Source organism: Rousettus aegyptiacus, unplaced genomic scaffold (genome assembly GCF_014176215.1).
Source record: "Rousettus aegyptiacus isolate mRouAeg1 unplaced genomic scaffold, mRouAeg1.p scaffold_m13_p_13, whole genome shotgun sequence".
NCBI classification, from domain to species: Eukaryota; Metazoa; Chordata; class Mammalia; order Chiroptera; family Pteropodidae; genus Rousettus; species Rousettus aegyptiacus.
In genome coordinates this window covers 36,692,086-36,716,709 of record NW_023416288.1, presented here as the reverse complement: position 1 = coordinate 36,716,709, position 24,624 = coordinate 36,692,086, and the positions used below count along the sequence as shown (strand labels likewise).

The following is a 24,624-nucleotide window of genomic DNA, read 5'->3' as shown; positions in this document are numbered from 1 at the left end:
CCTCATCTAGCGAGCACTACCTGCCGGGAGAGGTCGGCCGTGAAGGAAGTGGACAGCCTCCCTTTGTGTCTTCGTGTTTTCAGTAGGAGCCACACCTGTGCCACTGTTTCTAAGGATCTCCACGTAGACTTTCTGGCATCTTTAAGAGGGTATAAAAAAAAAAAAATCTCAGAAGACAGCGCTCCAGGGGGTAGCAATTTTAAGGGAAGGGTTCCGAACTACAAATATGTATAACTGATGACTTTACAAGTTCTAAAAAGTGCCACAAAGTCCACATTCACTATCAAGCCTTGGACCATAAACTCCTTTGTGGTTTGGCTCACGTCTCCATTTATTCGGTCATTCATTCAAAAATGTTTTTAAGAAGCTATGATCTGTAGGCCTTCTGCTAGCAGCTGGCAGCCTGAGGGCTGCGGCTTTATACAGTAACAATTGACTGGGGACAGACCGAACAATACCTTACAAGGAGGCTGCTTCTTATCTCCTTATGTCCCCAGAGCCACGCATGGTGCCTGGCGCCAAGTATGCGCTCAGTGTTGATGGAAAAGAGAAAGGAAAAAGGAAGAAGAAAGCAAGGATGAGAAGAAGAAGGCTCAGAGTATTGCCACCTCCCTTACCAGTTTTTCATATAAAGTATCGGGGCGATTCAGTAAAGAAGGACTATGCTCACCAGTGGATTAGCATATACCATACACTCAAACATGGAAATATTTACCTACCTCCATCTGAAATTATGTCTGTTAAACATACTCAGAGGTGACAATGTTTCCAGTAATGGAGCCCGTATCAAATCAGTCTCTGGTCAATCAGTCGGTGGCGATTAGGGCTGATATCATAGGAAGGCAAACACCACACCCCGTTGAGTGAGGGTAACATGCCCATAGAACACAAAGGACAAAACTGCTCTGCGAGACACAAGATGAACACCTTGACAGTTCCTGCCAGAGTCAGTACCGACCCAGGGAGCTTTCCATCCTAGCAGAGATAATGCTTCCTAGAAAAGTCAGGTTCGAATGGGGTTACAACATATGGCCAAAGGAATAACAGGCCAGAGAGCCAAGGACAGGTTCCTTACTCCAGCTCCGCGTTCGGACAAGTAAAACATTAGCAAACGTGTGAGGGCTCCTGGGTGCTGGGACCCATGTTAATCCCCTGGGTGGTACAAAGATAAGACAGCCAGGACCTCCTCCTGAGGCACGAACCAGCGATTAGTCAAAAGCCATAGGAAAGGAGGCCATATGTAAGCAGAAATGAAAGCACAAAAGATACCGAAATGGCTCATTTTTGACAGCAAGAAAGAATTTCTTCAATGGTGGCTCTGGCAGCGTCCAGAAACATGTCTTCAGAATCAGGGGCGAGAAAGCACGGCCACAGCTTCATTTCCTTAAAGTTGCCGGCATTTTCCTCCTCAGACTAATGAACAGAGATACTGCTGCTCAGACAGAAAGAGAGGAATTATTGCTCACGTGTATGTGTGTGTGTGTGTGCGCGATAATAGTAATTATATCTAGTAAGTGACATGTACTTTTTAAAAAGAGTCCTCATCTTTTAAGATCCAAACCAAAATAATTATAGATGAAATGATACTGGGCCTGGGATTTTCTTAAAAATAATCCAGAGGAGGTGGTTATAGAGTTTAGAGGAAACCAGGCCGTACGCGCATCATTGCTGAAGTTGGCTGATGGATCGCTCATTGTATTTTTCTGTTTAAATATATTTGCAGTCTCTTTAAAAAGTTGTTCAAATTACAAATGGGTAATAAAAAGCCTGCTGAATATGCAGGAAAAGATACAACTTTTAAACGATCATTCGATAAAATGGTGCTATTCAGTGTAAGTTAAAATAATGAACAAAAGCTCCTTGAAAATTATTCTTAAATACGAACACGAAGCCCGCACAGGGCGCCGTGTGTACCACAGCCATGCGTTAAGCAAGGAAACCCTACGTCTCTGCAAGTTCTAGGCCCTTTGATAAATGTTCTTCAAACTGTCAGTTGCCACCCTATAGTAGTGGATCCTGATATCAATCCAAGGGGCCTGACCAGTTTCTAAATGAACGAATCAGAATGTAGTAGAAAATATCAGAGCACATCACACATGAAGGGGGAAGCACTGTGTGCGGAGCCTGTGTCTGTGTGTGTGCATGTGCATGTGCGTGTGCATGCGCACACACACACACACACACACACACACACACAGTGTGTGTGTTCAGTCTGCTCTCAATATAATAGAGCGGTTCTATTAAAGCCCCAGTGAGAAAGTGTCACCCTTCCGGAACCCTCTTGGGACAACCTTTCTCACCCAGGGTAAAAGCCGAAGTCCTTACACTGGCCCAGGAGGCCCACCTCGATCTGCCCCGCCCTGTTCTGTTCGGTCCTGTTTACCCCTCACTCGCACCAGCCCCCCAGCCTTATTCCTGGATGTGGAGCACACCAGGCGCTCTCCTGCATCCGGGCATTTGCGATTGCTGCCCCCTCTGTGCGGAATGCTCCTTCTCCAGGTATCTGTGTGCTGGCTCCCCGCCCTCACCACCAACTGCCATCTCAGGGCTTCGCTGACCACACAATGTAATATTCAGACCCCCACCCCAATATTTTCCATCTCCCTTCCTCCTCTATTTTTCTCCATAGAACCTACCACTTTCTAATATACTATACAAATTACGTATATTATAATTATATATAATGATGTATATATTTGACAAATACAGATAACATACAGTTTCTTTTATTATCTCTCTGTATTCAGAAATGCCATGAAGACCAGAATGTTACCTGGTCACTGCAATGATAGCTCTTAACACTTAGCATACGGTAAATACTCAATAAATATACAATTGTGTGTGTGTGTGTATACGTGTGCGCTGATGTAATATAACATGTATTTCTTCGTGTGAGTCACACTCAGAAAGGCCTGTGTGATACCGCCGTGGAGCACATTTGGAACAGCTCTGGGCTTAGCGCGACGCCTGAAAAGTAAGCACAGCACAGGCGCCCAGCAGTGCACGCTTTCCAAACCAGGGGCCTGGGATCGGCGGTGCCAACGGTAATTTCCATGTGAAGCCTGCGTGTGGGGAGGAGCGGCTGTTCCCTGGGGGATACCACCAAGGCACCGTAAATTGGCAGGAGGAAATAGGCAGTTGGGAAATCATAAAATTTTCAAGACCCTCAGAGATGATCGGGTTCGGCCTAATAATTCTACAGATGAGCGTCAGAAACTTACGAAATGATAATGCAATTTGCCCCGGGCCATACAAAAAGCAAATTCTGAGATGAACTGGCATCGACTTCGTTCAATGGTCTTTAAATAAAAGATCCTGCCATAAAAATGAAAAACAGAGTCCGCTCTCCAAAAGCCTTCTGCCTGTTCTTTTTTTCTTTAGAAATAACCTGAGATTCTTTCTCCAATTAGGTGCCAATCATTCATTCCACTCAAGCCTTGACAATTTGCAGGGCTCTCTGTTTTAAAAACAAAGAGCTGCTAATGATTGCCATTTCCCATAAATCAAAGCTTTAAAAACTCCTTACCATAGCAACCAGGAGTGGTTGAATCATCTACTATTATTCCCTGAATTTCTAATAAAACAATTCTGACACCAGGTCCGGGGATGTTCAAGTCAGTTAAGAATCAAAACCTTCAACCATCCCTGTCCTGCTTTGCGTTAAAGTTAAAGAATCTATTTTTGAATGAAAAAAATTTCTTTCTAAATTTTTCTGTAGCCGTAAAACAAAGTGCTTCAGACCGTAAAGTGCTAACGAGTGCAAACAACGCATCAGTAAAAACCGTCAGTCATCTTAATTTGGATGGGAAGCAGAACCATTTTTGTCAGGGGGTGAACGTCATTAGAGAGTGAATTGGGCCCTGATTGTTTGGCTCTCCACTGGACTAATAAGTCCTTTGACTGGGAGAGGCCAGGTTTCTTAGAACTCGCAGTATTTCTGTGGCGCCCTCAGGGGTTCCACAGGCTGAGGACGTTCATGGCATAACTGGCAGACATCCTTGGTTCCTATTTCCTCCTTCGCAGACCCCTGCTCTGTTCAGGCGTCCTCATTCCTTCAAGGAGACGGACCCCACCCCCATTCCACGAAGGGGTCATGACTGGACTGAGTACAGCGTGGGAACCCTGTGCTCCTTGACAGCGACTGGCTCTCACACAAGCATGTGACAAAACTGCAGCCAACGAGGCCCGGGAAGCCTACCGGGGCCAGGCGTGCTTCTGTGGAAGGCTTCCTCACTTTCCGCCCAGCCAGGAGGAAGAGACTACTCCTTTTCTCCTTCCGAATGCGATGCCCGGGACTGCTGTCATCTCTTGACACCAGAGGAAGGACACGGCTGAGATCAGAGCCCTTCCGCCAAGACAGCGGAGTTGCGAGAACTGTAGAGAAGGGTCGGAGGCCTCTGTGTGCGGCGTCTCCATCTGCTACGACATCTTAGGATTTTCTGTATTTGTAGCCAAAGCATCCTAATCCGTACAATCATTGCACCCTGGAATGTTCCAGTCAGGAAGTGAGGAGGTGCGAGCGCGCTACACATGCTGGTGACAGACGAGAAAAGCGGCATGAGCAGCAGGTCTCAGGAACAGCGCATCTTTTGTTAGGGAAAACGTGGGCCTGTGACATCAGGAAGTAGAGGCCCAAGGTATAATAAGATCCGCCCTTGGACCGAGATGTCAGGGCAGCTGCCGAGGCCGGTGCAGGGCACAGGACCTCACCCGTGCGTGCTCCTGTCTTGAGCAACTCAGGGAGGCAGGATTTCCCCCGAGGGAGGACAACGAACGACAAATCCACTGCAGCCCATACCCACTTCCTCCTCCGAGTGCCAGGAAAATACTCTGAGTGGGTCCTTAAGGAAAGAACTAAGGAAATGTTCCAGTGCTTGCTGCTTTGCCTTCATACTCCCATGAGTGGGTGGTTGTCTTGCGTGGGTGCTGACCTTCATTGTCCCATGCACAGAAAGAGGGAGGACAGGCCATCCTATAAACTCATACAGGCCACTGAAGACTGAAGCCTGCCCATGAAAGTGGCCACCCAGGGACTGACACCCGAAGATACCAGTCTTTATCTCCATAAGCTCCCACTAGAGGCAGATCGGAGTCCAACCTACAGAAGGTATCTTGCTCTAAGAGACTCCACACCTGGGGGGAGAGGATGACTTCCAACAACAACCTGGCACTCAGAACCAACAGGAATTTTTAAAATGTTTTTGGATTGGATTCATTCTGGTGAACGGCATGCGGTTCTAGAAAACTTCATTTTTCATAGTCATGCTTTTAGATCTGATGAAATGCATTTTTCTTTACTTGTTCCAGGCGAATTATGTAAATACTACGAGAACCTCCGAGACAGCTGTACCTGTGTAATAATTTTGTCTTCCTAACGCAGTACTTACAGCACAATACTGTGATCTGCCGTGATCAAAGGTGTCGGCTCTTTGATTAGAAACAACAAAAGAGGCAGCAGATGACACCCTCGGAAACGTCTGTGCACGCATCCATCTAGCGGGACCGATGCAGGCAGAGCAGAGCTGCTCTGCGCTGAGAACACCGGCAGCACCACGGACGCAGTGGGACATCTGGGCCCCGGCGACTCACGTTCCACCGCGAGGGCGTAAGACGTGTGCCCAGGGCTGGAAACGCTGCATAAAAATCTAATTAACTAGTCATGAGAAATGCACTCGCTGCTTCGTCCAGCACCAGCAGAGGAGACCTGCTGCTCTCCTTCATCCCTGGGGAAGGTTGAGCTGACCCTGCGAGCTAGCCACTGAAACACCTCTCTCTAGAAACTTCTGAGGAGATCAGGGCTGGCAGCAGAAAAAAAAAAAAAAAAGATAAATGTGGAAATAAAAATGAGAAAAGGAGGGCCCCACCAATGTGCTGATCAAGATACCAGTGACTTCGGAGTGCACGCTTCCTATCTGACTCTAAGCATCCTGTCCAGGAAGGACTTGATTGATGGGGGTTTCCTGTCTGCGCCCTTACGGCCTTTCCACATTCTCACTCTCACTGTGCCAGCTATTTATTTATTTATTTGTTTGTTTGTTTGTTTGTTTATTTTTGGTCTCTTTAATAACAGCTTTATTGAGATATCATTCACATGCCCTACTGTTCACCTGTTCGAAAGTTTACACTTCAATGGCTTTTAGTATATTCACAAATAGGTGCAACCATTACCACAATCCATTTTAGAACAATTCGTCCACCCAAAAGAAACCCTTACCCATCGCCAGGCACTCGGGTGTCCCTCCGACCCTCTCAGCCTGGGAGACAACCAATCAATCCCCTTTCTGCCTCTCTGGGTTGCCTATTCTAGGCGCCTCATATAAGCGGAATCCCCTAAGATGTGGTCTTTTGTAACTGTCATCTTGCGCTTAGCGAAATGTTTTCAAAGGTCATCCCTGTTGCGGCATGCGTACCAGATCGCTTTTTAAAAATTCCTCTGCAGCCTTCCCCGATGAACTCCAGTTTTACTTCTTATGTCCCTAGAGTTCTTCTTATGTTCGCTATTTACTCCCGAAAAGTGCTTGTGAGCTAGAAATCAAGTTTAAAAAAGTCCCGCTTCAGAGAAGTCCACGTGACTTTGCTGGGGGTCTCCTATTGCAACGATGTGCCAATAATCCATATCATGAGTTTTTTTAAAAACTAATGTTTTGAAAATTATGAAAGGCATGTGGCTAATATGAACCAGTGACGGGGCATTATAGAACTGATTTACATACGAGAGATAAAGGAGCGCCTATGGCAGCATTCCTGTGATAGAGCTTGAGATAGAAACATATTCATTCACCCAGCAAGTAGTTATGGACTGGCTACTGCATGCCACACAGTACCCTAGGCACTGGAGATTAGCAGTGAACAAAAACAGACAGAAATATTTGCTCTCGTGGAGCATGTATTCTAGCGATATGTAATAAAATTACTTAAAGAAGGAAAAACGAGGAAATAACAAGCATAAAATTCAAAGTAGTGGTTACTGTTGGAGGGCGGGAATGAGAGAAGGTGGAGGAGGGAAGGGAGAGGGAAAGGAGTATCCAGGAAGAGACAAGGTCAACGTCCCTAGGTTGGGTGGTGGCTTTTCCTATAAGAGTTATGTTGCGGTGCTTTGTAACTTGCATGTCTCGTACAGATATTCATTTGCATACATTGAATCTTAAATCAAATACAATTTTAAAAAGAACCACTCCTCTGAATTAGAAAGTATAAACGGTGGTGTCCATTTAGACGAGAGATTTGTCCAGGCTAATTTAAAATGTTTATGGGAATATGTAATGGACCATGGCGTCTTACACCGAGTAGGGAAATTCTAAACTGGAGGGAACAGAATTCAAGGTTCAGAAAGGCTGTTTAAGACCAAGGAGAGATTTTTCCAGTTACTTTAGAAGATCATAAGCTCTAAATGATCACTGATTGTCCGGGCAAGAAAACTACAGAGCATCTACATTAGATTGGGAGCTTCATAAGACAAGAGATTTTTAGGTTTTATTTACAAATTTTCGGTGTTCAAGATTTTTTTCATAGACATTATCTATCCCATTGGATTCTTATAACCAGTATTCTTAGCCCAGTTTATGGGTAAGAAAATGGACATTCAGAGAGGCCCAAGTGAACACGGCCATTGGTGCTGGTGTTTGGGCCAAAAAGATCCTCGGTGCCCCAGCACCTGTCACACAATGCCATCCTCGAAGTCCGGGGTTCACGCGAACCCACGGTTATTTAAAAAAAAAAAAAACAACAACCCAAAACAAATGTTAGAAGTAAGTTTCAGAGAGCTAAGTCGAAAGTGATAAAAAGAAATACCAGTCTACGCTGGGGTTAAAAATGACTGGAACTTATCGCCATGAGAAGGAGCGCAAGCCGAGACCACATGCAGACTCAGAAACAGGTTTTCACGATTTCCTGAATGACAGATCCACACGCGGCAATTTATGAAAACTACGCTGCCTGCAGGGCACCTCGTCCCCGAGAGGCTGCTGTGCACTTTTACAAAATACCCCTCAGTGCTATCACTGGGGTTAGAATATAGACCCAAATAAGCACTATGGCAATTATGTTCTTATGACGGATTACACTGTCGAACTCAAAACCCTGTCTCCCATTTGTAACTGCCTAGGATGCGCTGTGGTTATGCTCCCAATCTTAATCTGATGCAATTCAAGACAGTTTACAAAGTCCCTGTCAATCGCTTTTTCCTCTCAGGAAAAATTTATATTTGGGGTGGGGAGGGGGAAGTGTGTGGGTTAGTCTGGCCGCTTAAAACAAGCACAGGGCTCTCACGTGGTACATTAATGTCACACGGAAGAAAAAGGTGCCCCGGTCACTGTGAGTACCTTTAACCCTGGACATTGGTCACTTGGGGGATAACAGAGAAGACGCCTGGCTTTGACTAACTATGGCCCCAACCAGAAACTAACAATTCACAGGGCACTTCCTAAAGGAGACATAATATTGCTCTCTTTGCATATAAAAGTCAGCAAAATAGTATTATTTACCCAATAAACATGGCTTAATGGTTTCACGGTCTGCGGGGACAAACGCTGTAAAACAAAACAACTAATTTTTATATAACAAAGTGAATTTGAACGAGCAACGTAAATCAATATTAGGAAGCCAAATTATGTGTATTAATATCTACACATCATTAGCGTATCCCAAGTGAATCTTTTCATTACTAAAAGTAATGTTAGGCTTGACTTTTCATTTCCCTCGATATTAATTTATATATTATATATTTGGTTGGAAATCGCTCTTGCTTGAAACCTAATTCACTTCTGCTTTCTGTGTATGCATATACACGCAAACTCATAGCAACAGACATGCATTCCCATATACAGACATCTGCATGGACATGTGTGTGTATACACATATACATATTCATAGCAAGAAGCCTCAGTGTGAAGACTATCAGACGAGAATTTCCTCCTCCGATCAAGAAAAAAATGTGTCCCTTGTTCTCTTACTTACCTTCTCTTCCCAACTTGATAGCATTATAGCACTGCAAGCTTCCTTTGGAAGGAGGGGTGTACGTAAATCTAACAAGTAAATATGGAAAGTCTAGAATTATAGTGAAGCAAAAAACAGAAACAAAGCACAAAACCTGTATTAAACAAGAATCTAATGAAAGCCCAAATCTGTCTCTCTCTGCAGTATTTCATTGCAAAATCACTGTACAGACCCAGGAAAAGGAAGACCATCTCTCAATGCCTGAGAGAGAACCAAAACAGGGACCTGAGAATCAGTGCCGAACTGGGCCTCGGTAGAGGGAGGGTAAGGATCTGGCCAGGAAAGTGGACAGGACCACAACTGTGGGAGCCACCGGTCAGGGAACCAGCAGGTTCTGTACGGTGGAGTCTGTGATTAAGGCTAGAGCATGCTCACTGGCCTCAACCCGCCCAGTGCTGTCTAATGCAAATATGAGTGACATATATAATTTTAAATATTCCTCTTAGCTACATTAAATATTTTTCAATAGAGAAGTTAATTTTTAAGATGTTTTCTGTACCTTAATATCCAATAAAAGTTATCATTTCAACATATAATCAATGTAACATTTGTAATTGTCTTTTCGTTTTGTGCTACGTCGTCAGACTCTTTCTCGAGAGTTGCTTGACGTTCTAAAGATACCTTCTACCTTTCCAGTTCGTTGTTACACTTGAAGATGGTAACCGAAGTTCCAGGAGGAGGGCGGCTGCCTTTTCTTAGGCACCATCATGTTTTTGCATCTTATTTGCATGCATTTTCCCTCAACTAAATGCACTGAAAATTCCAAAAGCTAACTTTATTTTCTCAAAACCAGTGCTTTTGCCTTGCCCCGCATGTGGGCCTTTTGCAGAAGCAAAACACTTTTAGGCCAATGGTTTGCTGATGACCAAGTTGGTAGAAAATCTCTTTTAAATAGCACAGCCTGGGTCTGCCCCTGGCAACCTCAGTCCACCCATTCACAATTTTCCTATTTTCTTTATTATGTTTTAGAAGACATACAATTATAAGATCCAAGCTTCTTCTGGATGTGGACATTTTTTCCTTTTTGAGGGTGAAATTACAACTCATCGGGGGTTTATTTTTTTAAAAACGGGGTTGCCTAGGGAAACTACATACCACTTTTCATAAAGCTTGAATCAAACTTCAGGACTAAAAGAGTTTACAAACATTTTAATTACTTTCTCTGATATCATCCTTCACTGTCATTCCACAGTTTCCCTCGATGTTATGAAAAAATAATTTAAAAAAAAAATCATTTTCAAAATTAGTTAATCCAGCCTAAGTAGCACAGAGAATAAACACAGGAATAGGAGAACATTCTATCAAATTTTCCATCCTTAGCTTAGTTTTACATTAGTAAGGTCCCTGTCTTAAAGCTACTGACCCAGTATTCCAGCGCTGCTCAATAGAATACTCCACAGAACGATAGAAATGTTCTATTTCTACGTGATCCAATATGGCAGCTACAAGCCACATGTGCTATTGAGCACGTGAAATGTGCCTTGTGCAACTGAGGAAATGAATTTTTTTTTGACTTAAATTTAGTAGCTACATGTGGCTAGTGGTAACCATACAGGACAGCAGCACTTAATGTAGTTAGGGCAGACAGTGGGTCGTGTAAGTCTTTGTGCCTCTATTGGCACAACAGCCTTGAGATCAAAGGCCCATTTAAAATACAAAGCACTCTGCGGCTTGTTTTTTGGAAATATTAAATAATTACGTAGAACAGCCTCTGTGAAGCCAGACAGGAAAAACGTCTGCAAGAAATTCTCTAAGGATGATGCTACTCTTTAAAATGAGCTGGGAAGGGAAGTGGAGAATTAATATTCTAAGAACACGGGTCCTAGGTAACAGTACCAGCAAACAGCTCCACCTCCAGCTAGCTAAGCGGCACTAGGCAGTCCCTGGAGTCCCTTGGACCCTGATTCTCTCTCACTTATACAATGTTGGCATCTGTTAAACAGCCTCCAAGGTCCCTCCTTACTCTAAACCTATGATGAAAGGTAAAGTCAACCCAGCTAGGGAGAAAAATAATTCTTAGGTAGGAATTGTTGCATGCAATCTACCTGAACTCCTTCCGTAACCCAGTTCCTTTACTTTTTCACTTAAGACATTGGCTAATAAACCTATTTTGCTGCCCAACGACTCAGAATCTCTGAGTTTCATGAGGTGGTAACAAGACTTGATACGCTCACCCAAAATGGAATGCTGTTAAAACTCCAGTAAGATAATCAACTGAGTGCAATGTATTTCCATTCTTTTTTATCCTTGTTTTTTTTTCTTTTATTTAGAAAATTTTCAAGCCTTTAGAAAAGTTGCAAGACTAGTACAACAAGAACCTGTCCACCCTTCACCTGGCAAGAGCATTCTTAAGTACATACACCGGCAAGTCCAATTCCCTGGGTGTTCTCGCTGCTGACTGATGACCTGGCAGCAACTCCTAATGCTGGTGAGAATAAGCTTTTGTCCGGCTGAGTGAGGGTAACAAAATAAGGCACAACCATACTACTGTGTTTTCTCTCTTAACAATGAATGCGTATATCAGACGTAAAGTTTAGATATCAGAAACTTTTCAAACAGAGATAGAAACAAACCAACACTTTCTGTTTTGAGAGGGGAAAGAGTGATCTTTGGAATCTGGAGGACTTTGCTGAAATCCTAGCACCTCAAATCCAAGCGCTGTGCCCTCTCTGCACCTATTTCTTTGTTTGTAAAATGGGATATAATGTCTACTACCTCAGGGAAATACTGTGAGAATTATATGAGAGAATGTAAACAGAATGACACGTAATCGCCATTCAGTACTGTTAGTGGCTTTTACAGTTTATAAGCATTTTACCAAGCGGTGCTTCAGGAATGATAAACCTGTGACATAAATTAGATGTCGCTATTTCTGGTTGAAAGCCAAGAGAACTGAGGCTCAGAGACATTAAGGGAAGGAGAGAGGGAAGGGGGAGAATTGGCCTCTAAGGAGCAGACATGGGGGCCAGGTCTATGCTTCGATCACCCCATCAATGCTCACGTCAACTCCAGGAACCCGGCTGTCACATCTGCAGCTTGCAGTGAGTATTCAAGGCTTGGAGAGGCTAATGTCACCGAAGGCCACACAGCGGGCTAGCTACAGAGCTTGGCTAAGTGTCTGGTTTAAGTGCCTATGTGAAGAGTTTAAAAGCCTTGGTTAAGGGTTCGAGGGCCCTTTTCATGGTTGTGGGGTCCCACTTAAGAACCCAAGGGCTCTGTGGGTTAAAGGGCCTTGAATAAGGCTCTAAATGCTCTGGCTACAGGTTCAAATGTCCAGATCTTCTGGCTCCAACTTTAGGGGCCTTTCTAGAGCCTCTAACGAAAACACGTTTCGGACTGTGGTTATCTCTCACCAGCTCAAGGAAGCTGTCGTCCTCCAGATCTAGCTGATTCAGCCAGGCAGCTGGCATCCAGCTTCTCTTCTTGAAAAAGTGCTCTCCCCAGCAGGCTCGCCAAAGGCTAGAGGTGATTGGCAGCCTGCACAATGTGTAGGTGATATCTCAACTCCAGAAATCTAATCAATGTAACCTCTGACCAGAGATGATTATGACATTTTAAGTAAGGCTATTAATATTAGAGAATGTCTATGGGAACTTAAACGTTGAACGATTTAAAATAACACTTTATACTGCTGAGGTTATATTGCGAATGGGCTGAGGCTGGGTGACTTTGACAGGCCACACTGTTGAAACAAGGCAATGCTGTAATTAGACCATACTGTAAAGACTCTATTCAAAGATCGGCCCCCACAAAGATGTCTGATTAATAATAAATGAAGGAACAAGCAGGCTATTTGCACAAGCAGCTGGCGGATGGCTCTCCCTGGGCGCACAGATGAAAAAGTTTTATCGATACTTGGCAATGCACACATGCCAGGCCTTGGGCCTCAGACCCTGATGGACTGCCACGTGGGCCCCTGGTGGAGCAGACTGCGTGTGGGCCAGCACATTCCTAATGGGGTTTTTCCTCTAGCCACGGAGACTTTAAATAAACCTCTGCTGTGGTTAGTAACTTTGAGACACGTGAGCATGTCTTGTCACACCAATCAGCTTGCACCCGAGAAAAAGGCATCTGTCTTAACCCTCTGACGAGAATCCACGTGAGAAACAGAGTCCCAGCTTCCTTCCCCACTGAGAAGGGGGACGGTGCTAGAAGATTTGGAAACTATTCACGAACAGTAAAGCAGACCAAAGGCAGGATTTACCAAAACAAAACCAAAAAAATCTAGAAAAAGAAATCTGACCAACATAATAACAGGTGAGAAAAGACAAAGGAAGAGAGAGCGGGAGGGAGGAAGAGGGACAGGAAGGCAAGCCGACAACTCATTCTGAAAATTAAACGGCATATTTCAGGCGCCATGAAATGTGAATACATTCGCATAAGACAAACGATTGGTGGGTGATAGATGGATGCTATTAATCACATGTCCATCACTAGGCCTGTTTCTCTCTCTCAGGCTGTGTCTAAGTATCTTGGCAGGAACCCGGATCTCCTGGCGGAAAACTCTTTTCCAAAACCTACCATTGTGACACTGTCCATGTTATAGGCTTTCAAAACCCAATGTCCGGTCATTTTCACCATTGCGCAAAAAACAGGAGACCCCGCAGAGCAGCAGACGGCTCTCAGCGGGAATGACACTCCGGCCGAGCTGTAGGCGGCGGGCAGCTCAGGGAACACACTGTCCAGCTAAACCCTACGCAGCCTGGCTTCAGAAAATACCTGGCGTTCGCATCCCCCAAAAGTTGAACAAATGACAGAGACATTCAAAGCGCGTCTCAAGGTTAGTGGGAGTGAGGATACTCTGGCATTTTAGCAAAAAACACACAAGTCAGTGGGCCCGTGTCAAACACTGCAAACACAGAGCCACGCTTAAGTAGGGCCTTCCTTCCTCTCAGGCTCTCCATGCCTGGGTTCATCTGGGTTACTGCAAATGGAGAGCGGAAAATCTAATGAGTTAAAATGAGGTATAGAAAGGTCATCAGAAAAACAGTGAGCAACAGTACTCCACCTCTGAATGAATGATTTCTCTTAGGGGGTTCATTTTAGCTTTGCGATGTTGTTATTTGTGATTTCCGAAATAGCTATTTTTTCTTTTTGTGTGGGTGTGTGTGATTTAAAATAACAAAGGTAATCAGGTCTTCCAGCCACTCAAGGTAATGATGAAATTAAATTACGGCGATTATCACTAAAACAAAGGTAAAGAAATTGCTTTTACATATAATTGGATACTTCGGAAGAATCCAAACATCCAGAAGAAGACTTCTCATTGTGAAAGTCTGTCAACAAAGACACCCTGTTTTGTAGTGTTAGGTCCATGCAGTTTCTAATTACACATATGTAAGTCTTGGCAGCATTATTATAGCCCAGTTTTACCTTCTGCATCTAGGAATATGAAAGATTTGTATATGTCACTGGTTGTGACCCTCCAGTAATGAGTAATGACATTCCTATTTATCATCTCTAGGATCGACCCCAGTGCGACAGCGGAAAATAGCATTACAGTCGGCCCTCCATTTCCATGGATGTGGAGGGCCAACTGTATGCACTGATCTATGTTTTTTATAGAAGGGACTTACGCATCTGCAGATTTCGGTACCCATGGAGGTGCTGCAACCAATGCCCTGAAGACACCATGGGATGACTGCATTTACCAAGCCAACAAACTGTTGCATATGATCTATTCAGGAATGTCCTCTTCCCAATTAAAGTTTGATGATTCTACACCTTATACTGTTTTTACTTTTTTCCATCTGCATTTTAATTTTAAAAGGTTATAATACAGGATGTTTATCTTCTCAAAATCTTAACAAGTTCTTATCTTGGGGTACCTTTAATATTTAATTTTTTACCTAGTTCAGTTACTGAAAAATATCTCATAGTTTATTACTTGACTCGCGTTGATTTTTTTTCTTTACTCTGTGAAATTATCCATTTGGCAATCACATTACTATGTGCAAAAAATTCTTATTTCAATTATAAAGGTAAATATAACCCATGATTATTAAGAAAACTATTTTGCAAATCAACCATTGTTTATTTCTGAATATAATCAAGTACCACAGGCTAGATTAAAGGCTTATGGATAGGGATTTTTTTTCTCTATTTAAAATGATAAAGGTAATCAAACCTTCCTGCCAATCTAGGTGATTGTGAAATTTAATTATCAGCAGTTATCATTAAAACAAAGGCAAAGCAATTTCTTTTACACATAATTGAATATTCCAGAGGAAAATTTCTGAACAGTTCTCAGGAAATGTATTTAAAAATTAATTTTAACCTGATTATTTCATTTGTTATGTCTCGATTAGCAACAGAAAATAAATGACACACACAGGTGACATGACTGACCAACAGCAAGTAAGAACATATTCTCAGCAAAGTCAGGTAACTTTGGGCTGGAGACTGAGTAAATTATCAGATCTTTACTCTTTGTGCAAACACAACCAAACCAAAATCTCCCACAGTTATTCCCCTGAGAGAGGTTTAGCCCACTTTATTTGAGCTTACCTCTCGGATGCCGGACATTACAGAACTGACTGTTCATTTTTTTAGTGCTCAATTGCCTAAATATGTCCTAAGGCATCTAGAACTGTGCCACCAAACCCACTGCTACCCGGAAAGAAAGAAAGCCTCCCACATTAGCAGCAGCAGTAAGTGATCTGGCAGCTCTGAGCCTATGAGTGTAATTGTGCAGAGAAAAGAAACCAGAGAAAAAGAATCAACGGCCCTAAGAAAGGAGATTGAAAACTGGGCCCTGAACTTCAACTCCAGTCCTTTGCCTAAGATTTTTCCTCTTCTCCTTCCTTTTACTAAAACGCCTTTCCCTATCTCTGCTATCGGGAAAATTCCTACTCATCCTTCAAGGCCCAACTCATAGGTCACCTCCACTGACCCCTCTACACTGAGGTCATCCTTTCTTCCCTGCACTTTCCTCCACGTAATTCGTTCCATCCAACTAGAATACAGACTGATATTTGCTCATCCATCTCTGCTGCTGGATGGTGAGGGAAAGTATCTTGATTCATCTTTCTATTCCAAATACTTGGGACTATGCCTGAAATCTAAAAGACACTACATAATTGCTTGTTTAATGGAGCTCCAACCTCAAGATCAAATTCAACATGCAACGTTAAGAGGCAGATTTGATGACCACTGGACTTATTTCTGTACTTGGAGTCTGAGCCAGTGATTGCTTTTTTGTTTTTGTTTTTGTATTCCTCCAAGGAACAAAATTTATTCACGCCAAGCACTTAAGGGCCATACCCTGTGCTAAATGCTCTACACACATTATCTCATTTAATCCCAACATTCGTATGAAGTAGGTCTTATTACTAGTATTTGCCTCATTTACAGATGAGGAAATTGAGGCTTAGAGAAGTTAAGTAACTCACCCCAAGTTACCCAACTCATCAGTGGTGGAGCCGAAAGTCAAGGACAATAATCTCAGAACTTCAGAGCTAGAAGGAATCCCAAAATTATCTTCCTCCCTTAACCCCCTTCAACCTGAGGTTTATGACTTACTGCCGGGAGCCTAGTAGGTCCTCAAAAACGGTGAGTCATTGATTGACGGAGAGTCCTAATTTCTCAGATTCTGACCTTTGCCTGGAGGAACCCAGCTGCCACCACAAACAGGCTCTATTCTTTCCTGCCCAACACCTCTCACAGGTGTGAATTGCTTGTGTCACCTGAATTATTCATGATCCACACCATGAGAAATACACTTAAAAAGAGAACTATGGTTCTCATTATTTTTCAAGACAAAGTGCCTGATTAATTGGTGAATTAGACAATATAAGCTCATGGCCCAGGTTGATGCGCACCAAATAATATATCCGTGTCTGCTTTCTGAACTTCAATTTTCAAGTAATTTCCCAGTTTCCATTAGGATTTAAAATAGTGGTAACCCTAAGCATCTCTATCCTATCTGCAAAGCAACTACCATCATCTAAAGCTTATACTGCACTGCTTCAAGCCTATGTAGTCTTCCTAAGGTTGAGTTGGCTTTTTTCAATGAGGTTTCTTAAGCCCCATCAAGACTGAAAATTCAGATGCCACAGCATCTGCAACTTATGCCATCAGTAAATAATGTGACACACTGCTGCCTTCTTGCCCTTTCTCCACTCTTCTTTCCCTCAGCCACCTTTACCCCACAAGGTGATTTTCTAGTGGGAAGTTCTCTGACAGGGATAACCATATGCTCAGCCTGAGCCAACATCACTGTATTTTAAATTCGATGTTAGTGAACCTCTGCAGCAGCAGTGGTTTGGGGGTGCTAAAAATAAACTGTAACATTCGCTGAGTTCTCAGAATTAAAACCACAGGCGGTCAACTTGTTGCTGCTCTTAATAAGACGTGACTGTTCTGTCCCATTGGCTGCTACTATGTGAAACTTGAACTTTACTGTACGCCTAACGACACTGTGCTTTTGATTAGCTGATAGAGATCAAGAAAGGAAGTGCCATTTCCCTGGAACTAAATCTGCAAAAAAAAAAAAAAAAAAAATATATATATATATATATATATATATATATATATATATCAGATGGCTTTCAAGTGATCGCCGTGTGCCACCTCACAATTGCACCTTAGTCAGATTCACCTTGCATTTATGATTTAATTAGTCACACATGTGTGGGTATGGTTCCTGATGCCTGCCTTGCTGTCCAGGGCCTCGGACAAGGTGTTTCTTCCCTTGAGTTTAATTTTTCAGTAATAATTTTTAACAACACAATAAGAATTAATGTGATACTAATACTTTGAGCATTTCCATTAGGACTTTGAGACCTTCTTGACCCCTGGATACTGTGTGCTATACTAAATGTCTTAACAGCTGTCCCTTTAGGGTTTGTCATTAAAGTTTCCAGTGACCGGAGACGTAGAAGAATTCTACCTAATGCATCATTCTGATGGGAAACCTGTCATACTCAAAACCAGTGGATCTGCGTCTACTGATTCCTACTCCTTCAGAATCATTAGCAATTTTTGTCTCTTCAATTAGAACCACTGATGAACCATGGAAGAGCTGAAAGAAGCCCTCCGTTGGCTCAGCTGCACTTGGGAAAAAAAAAAAAATGTATGCCTGGAAAGTAAAATTACAAAGCGTAATCCAAGAGGCCACACAGGAAAATCGCTCGTCCATCTCTCTCTCTCTCTCTCTCTCTCTCTCTCTCTCTCTCTCTCTCTCTCTCTCTCTCTCTCTCTCTCTCTCACACACACACACACACACACACACACACACACTTGTATAACCAGGCAAATTCTCAGAGGCTGGGCTCGACCTCCCGTGCCCAATCTCGCTTCAATCAGGACCAGAAAGACCCAATCCCTTCCTTACTTCTCTCTCCAACCCATGCCCCAAGCGTGTCTCCACCGAGCTAATTTCTGAAACAAACAAAGAAAATCAAGTGTGTGAGGAGCGAGGGTTTGCTCCCTTCTGCCTTAAATTCGGGCATCCAGCGCAGTGGACGCCCCACTGCCAGCGGGTCGGGGCGCCCAGCGTCACCCTGACCTTCCCCGCCCCGCCAGCCCCGGTGCCAGCGGCGCCTGAAAGTGCGAGCCTGCCCTGCTCCTTCCGCTTCTCGCCCGCTGCTCCCCAAGTCCCCCCGACACCCGCGTCCGCACACGGAGGGCGCCTCCGCTATGCCACCCCTGCGCGGTCAGACGCCAGGCGCGGAGGCGCTGCGGGCGCCGAGGGCGCTGGCAAAGCGAGCAAGTGCCCCGCCGGACAGCTGCCCTCACTCCGAGCGGGCCGGCGGGACGGCCGCAGGTAGGCTCCGTGCGCCCCGGGGCGCGCGGGGCGAGGGCAGGGGGCGAGGGACCCAGCGCGGCAGCCGCGCCCGCCGGGCTGCAACTCACCCGAGGACACGGAGGAGCCGGACAGGCTGGAGTTGCTGGACGCTGCCATCTCCGCGCGCGCCGCGCGCCGCCGCGGGCTCAGCCCCGGAGCCGCCGCAGCCGCCGCGGCCCCCAGCCCATGGCCAAGTCCCGGGGCCGCGCGGCAGGCACCAGCCTCTGGACTCTGCCTGCACTTCCTGCTCCGCCAGATGACGCGCTGCCGCCGCCGCTATTTATGTGCGGTTTCCGTCCCCCCGGCCGCCTTCGCACGCTTCTCTCCGCTTCTCTCCGCGCGTCGGGGGTAGGTGCGAGCGCAGGGGGGGCGAGGGGCGGCCGGAGCGCAGCGATCGAGGCTCCGGCCGAGCCCCCCTGCGGCGAGCGCTCCCACGCGCGCCGCGGGGCCCTGGCGGCCCGCCGGCTCCCCGCGCCCTCCCCTGGGCGCCCGCCTTCCCAACGGCACTTCGAGCGGCCCGGGCGAAGGCGGCGGGAGACAGACAGACAGAGCGACCTCCCCCTTCTCCCTCCGCCCCAACTCCGCTCGCGCGCACACAAAGGAAGGAGAGGAGACGCGGGAGCTCGGGGGCTGGTTCGGCTGCCGCGGGCTTGACAGCTCCCGCTCGGGCGGCTGGAGGGGGAGGCTGCGGGCGGCGCGGCGGAGCGGGAGGGGCCCGCGCTGGACAGAGCAGCGCGGCCGGGAGGTGCCGGGGAGGCCGCCGGGGGGCGCGGGGCTCGCGCGGCTGCGGTGCGCAGCGCCGCCGCGAGGGTGTGAAGGCGACCGAGAGCGGGGTGGGTGGCGCGGCTCGCTGCGCCCAGCCAGACTAGGGAGCAGCGAGACAGCCAGGGTGGGATCCAGAGGGCGAAGGTGGGGTCACTAAGGACACGACGTTGGGCAGAAGGGGGTCTGGGATGCCAACGCGGGCTGCGGCGCGCCCCTTCCGCTCCCCTCCAAATTGTCCTTTGTTGCTCTGGAGCTGATGGTCCCAGGCCGGCATGATCGTGAGTTTCCCAAAACACCCTCAAAACACCCAGCAAGCCAATCCAGCTGCACCTGAGAACCCCAGCCACGGACAGAACCCGACGGGTCCACCGGGCTTTTGATGTCGGCCTGCAAAGAAATAGAGACGTTCTAAATCTGTCATCAGCCCCACACAAAGCCGGGTGTCAAAGAGAAAGGTTCTCCGGCTGCGCCTTGCAAAGGAAAGGATCCTCCTCACAAAAGGCAGAAGACAGGGAGCAGGGCCCACGGTGCCTTTTCAGGGTGGGGGGCTGCTTAGGTGTGCAAGAGAGCCGAGTCCGAGGTGTGTCCCTGCTCCTTGTATTTAAACCTAAATTAAATTTCACTGGAAGGAAATATCATGCAGATTTTTTTTAAAGTCTATTTCACGCTCCCAGCAGGATAATCGGTTCTTTCAATGCTGAAGCAACAGAAAACTGTGAAATTTGAACAGAAATTGCTAGATCAGAGGGAAAAGCAAATATTAAAGGGATGAAAGTACTCTCATTATGTCGCAAAGTGGAAAGTGTTCACATTGGGGAAGTTCAATTTTTAAAAACATGGTTAAAAGGACACCGTTTAAAAATTGTCAGGACTGACACAGAAACAGCAGCCAGTCCTAGGGGGATCCCCATGAATCAGGCACCTCGCATACAGTGCATAATAAACGTCGAATAATCACAGCATGCACTCACGTCACACTTTCTAGTCGATCTAAACTTTATTTTTAAATTCTCTCTAGCACGCCGTCCCAGTGTGTCTTCCCAATGAGGCTCATTTTTAAAAGTGCAACTTGATGAACGGTTGAGGGCTCATGAGCAGTCTCCAGTCACATTGGACTAAGTTTTCCTGACCCTCATCTAAGCGAACTTGAAACATCCCCACCTAGTGTAAGGAGATCTAAACACCTCCACCCAGCCACCATTTCTCTTCTTTTCGTGCTGTGCAGCCTTGACGCAGCCTAATCTGGAGCCCTTTGGGGGCATAATGGCACATCGCGACCTTGACCTCTCTCTCGGAATGGAATATGCTGTTTGCCCAAAGTTCTTCTGATCAAAGGCAGCATCTCCTTATTTGACAAGTAATCTTTGTGTCCCTCCGGATGGGCAATATCTGATTTGGCTATGTCACCCAATGGTCACCATTTGGAGCTTCGAAGAAGACAGCATTTGGGCTCAAACTCCGGTGCTGCCACTTATTAGCTAGATGACCTTGAGCAAATTACTTACACGCACTGAGCCTTAGTTTCTCCCCCTGCAACCAAAGTCCTGCTAACACAGGGTGCTGCGAAGATTAAATGAGATGCTATATGTAAAGCCACAGTGTACCTGGCATGAGGCTCAGGCTCCATAAGTGATTGTAAGTTGTTCACTTAAAAGACTGAATCTACGGCTTCAACGATGTTTGCTTCCTCCATTGCATCTGGAAATACCTAGTCAGCAGTGACTCGTTCTGTGAGGGGAAATGCCTACTCTTTGGCCCAAGGTTAATACCTTTCTTGTATCCAAATCGAGCAACAGGTTTCAACTCTTCCCAGAAGTCTCACAAAAGGATGCCAAATTCTATTTCTGCAGTTTGAATGCTAATACTTACCTTCGTAGAGCTTTACAGTCCTTAGAGAAAGTGAAGCATGGCCCTACGGAGTAGATTATTTTTATTGTCCCAAATTGACAGATGAAGAGACAGAGGGAAGGGCCACCCCAAGGTGCCCTAATTTTTTCCCACTGGGTAAAGGCCAGGAGGATATGAGGACAACAAACATACTTGCTAAAGAGAAATGGGGTAACTGGGGAGGCTTAGCTTGTTGGCCAGAGGTGGATGGTAACTCTGATGGCCATTATTTTAAAGAATCCACGAAAAGCTCCATTTCAGACTTAAACTCTGAAAGTTGATCAATAATTTGGATTTTGAAAACCATACCCAATGGAGAAAACTCAGCTGGCATGCTCGCTTACTGTCATTTTTCTTAGATTCAAAGGCCTCGGGTTCTTGCCGCTCCTGGCAAATATTTACTATTAGTAAATGAGCAGGAAGTGCTAACTCCCTCCGCAGTAGGCTCAGGAACCTGTTTGTGGACCTTCCAAAGTATTTTTTCAAACGCAACAGTAAGAAAATTAGTTCATGCATTTTACTCACTCAGGTAATGCCTACTTTTGCCAGTGGAAAAGGAAACACTGGTGCTAAAAAGATCTTAGTTCTGTTTGAAAAGTAGGATTTTTTTTTTTTGACATTTCTACCTTCTTCCTTCAAATACGAAAAGACTTGTGGGGGATAAAAGGAGTTGTGTCGATAATTTGGCCCATTTAGGATTTAAAATCGCCATCTTGTTTTACCTAAGCTTTCATGCTAACTTAGTATTTAAAGCCTTCCCACCTTCCCTTTCCAAATATATTTCCATTCTCCCCTTTGCAATGCAACCCCTTCTTCTCGGTGCCTGTACCGCCCAGGGCTGGCAGGACCTGTCCGATCCCATGTCCTCCCTGCAGGGCATCCTCCATGTTGTAAAGGTTCGAGTGGAATGCTCCTTCCTGGAGAATAGCCCCTGACCCCCAAGCCAGTAGCCAGCTCTCCTTTTGAATTCTTTGTCTTTTCCCTGGACCCTCCAACTAGCAGATGCTCTGTCTTGTTCTAATGGTAATACTGAAATACATTTTATCTCCCTACTCCATTAAAAGCTTCCAGGGGACAGGATCCCTTTGAATTCTCTAGCATGACTTGCACACAATAGGCACTCAATAAATGCCTGTTGAATAAATGAGTAAACAAAGAAACAAACGACTCTGTACTTGGTTCTCGAGGATGCCGATTACATATCACGCCAGTAGCTGCAACCACTGACTAACACATCCGCTGACAAAAAAAAGTCGATGTGCGTGTCATGACACTTTTTCACTGTGAACGAGAAAAACTGAAATGGCGAAAACATAAGAATAACATTCTGACGGAGTAATGTTTGCAATCCACACCCCCCCATCACCGGCTGTCACAACTCATGTAATGTATTGTTTACAGAGGAGCTCTTATGTTATTGTAATTTGTTTATTTTTGCTTTACTGTTCCTTTGAAGTTTAAAAGCAGACGTGAAAACACTGCAAGGTGAATGTAGCCGCTGCGGTTGAAGCTCGGCTCCCACGTTCCGGGCACCCTGGGGTGTCTGTGAAGGTCATTCCTTTTCTCCGTGCTAAACACAGAATGACATATTTCTTACTTTCAAGATTAATCCAGTGACCGGCACTCACGGGAGACTCGTGGGGCTATCTGTCAACTAGCTTTAAATATTTTATGGCAAATATTCCACTCTACCCTGAAAACTGGTCCTTTCGCCATCGATTTCTCAACATCGATATATTCTTTGTTGCAGCGAGAAATATTTCCCTTTGTACTTTAAGCCGTGTTTCTAAATACAAAGATACCTAGTCCCGTTAAAGAAAAAAAAACCCTGGCTCTTCGGGGTAACGCCAGGCGTTAACTGGAGGCAGAAGGTGAGAAACGCTCCATTTCCCTACAAGAGGTGCGTAGGCAGCCCAGGGCGGGCTTCCCCAGCAGACAGCTCCGCGGAGGCAGTAGCGGCCCAGCCTCTGAACAAAAGGAGTCCACACCTGGGTGCAGACAAAGGGAGGCCGCCTCAGCTACCCGAGTCCCAGTTCGCATCGCCTGCCGCTGAGGACCCCTAGTGGCCACACGTGGTGCAAGCACAGGTGTTTCGAAATCTTCACTCGGGCGTAAGGGGTCCAGGGGGATCGGCCTGACTGTCCTATTTGTCCGCCTAACTTGCCAGATCAGACACCGGCACGTGCACACTTAGGCCACGTGGTCAGCTACAACCTCTTTTGACTTGAAAGAGAAGGCGGGGGGAGGGGAGGAGAGGAATAAATAATAAATGAGGGTGTTTCTTTCTGAAGAAAAAGGAAAATCAGACTTACGATAGAGTTCAGAAACACACTGAATGTGCTTTCTTCTGCATATTGCGTTTTCTGGCTTTGTTCCCTGGCATGTTAGATTACAAAAATGTTTTCTGCCCTCAATGTTCTAAGGGAAATTTCTAGGCTAATTAAAGTGAAGAGAGTTCTAAGTCCGTTTGGGGCAAAAGTGTGCAGTGAGTTTGTTAATTGCATCTTCTGGGGTACTGATGGCTCTATGTTCTTTTATTATCAAAATTTCCTTTCACAAAAGTATCCAATGATTTATTCTCTGCTGTTCATTCATGTATTCATGAATTCACCTGCAGTGTTTACTGAGCACCATGAGTGAGGGGGTGGGGGGAGTCCCAGGTCCTGATGAGGAAACTGCAGCCTCAGCATGGGCACCGTGCAGTATGGCCCCCTGCACCCTTCCTGGGACATTGACATTTCCACTGGGACAAGGTACAGTAAGGTTCTCTCATTGAAAATTATAGTTAGATATTATCCATGCTGATATCAACTTTCTTTTAGCAGGTTAAAAAAAAATCTCAAAAATCAAGCCTAAAAGTCTATGTCCTGATAATTGGAGTTTTCTCATCCACAGTTTTAGCTTGGCAGCTCCATGAACCAAGCGGATACATACTCTGAATGTTCTGTGCCATCACCCCGAGAAAAAGTTCTGAATCAGTATTTTCATTCCTTTGCCTATGGCTGCTATAGATCCAACAACAAAACAGGAGAAACCTTTTTCACTTATCTTTTAAGGAGGGAAGGTAAATGGGCATTGGAAGAAAGCTAACAGATACAATATCTGGGCCAATCTTCTGATATAGAAAACATACTTTAGCCTTCTGCAAATATTCTAGATTTGTTTATAAAATGAGGCACAAAGAAGTGATT

General features: G+C 45.3%; 1 protein-coding gene across 3 annotated transcripts in view; it reads right to left on the bottom strand.

Annotated features, from left to right (window-relative positions):
* Positions 1 to 19,445, bottom strand: part of CHN2 (chimerin 2) — a 244,831-nt gene extending 225,386 nt beyond the window's left edge. For 2 of the 3 annotated variants that reach the window (XM_016135960.2, XM_036230432.1), the window contains exon 1: positions 18,850 to 19,442. In XM_016135960.2, the coding sequence (XP_015991446.1) occupies positions 18,850 to 18,898 (49 nt within the window). In that variant the 5' untranslated portion in view covers positions 18,899 to 19,442. Of the gene's footprint in view, positions 1 to 18,849 lie in introns of all 3 variants that reach the window. The other variant, XM_016135958.2, reaches the window with a different exon arrangement.
* Between the last annotated feature and the right edge of the window lie 5,179 nt (positions 19,446 to 24,624).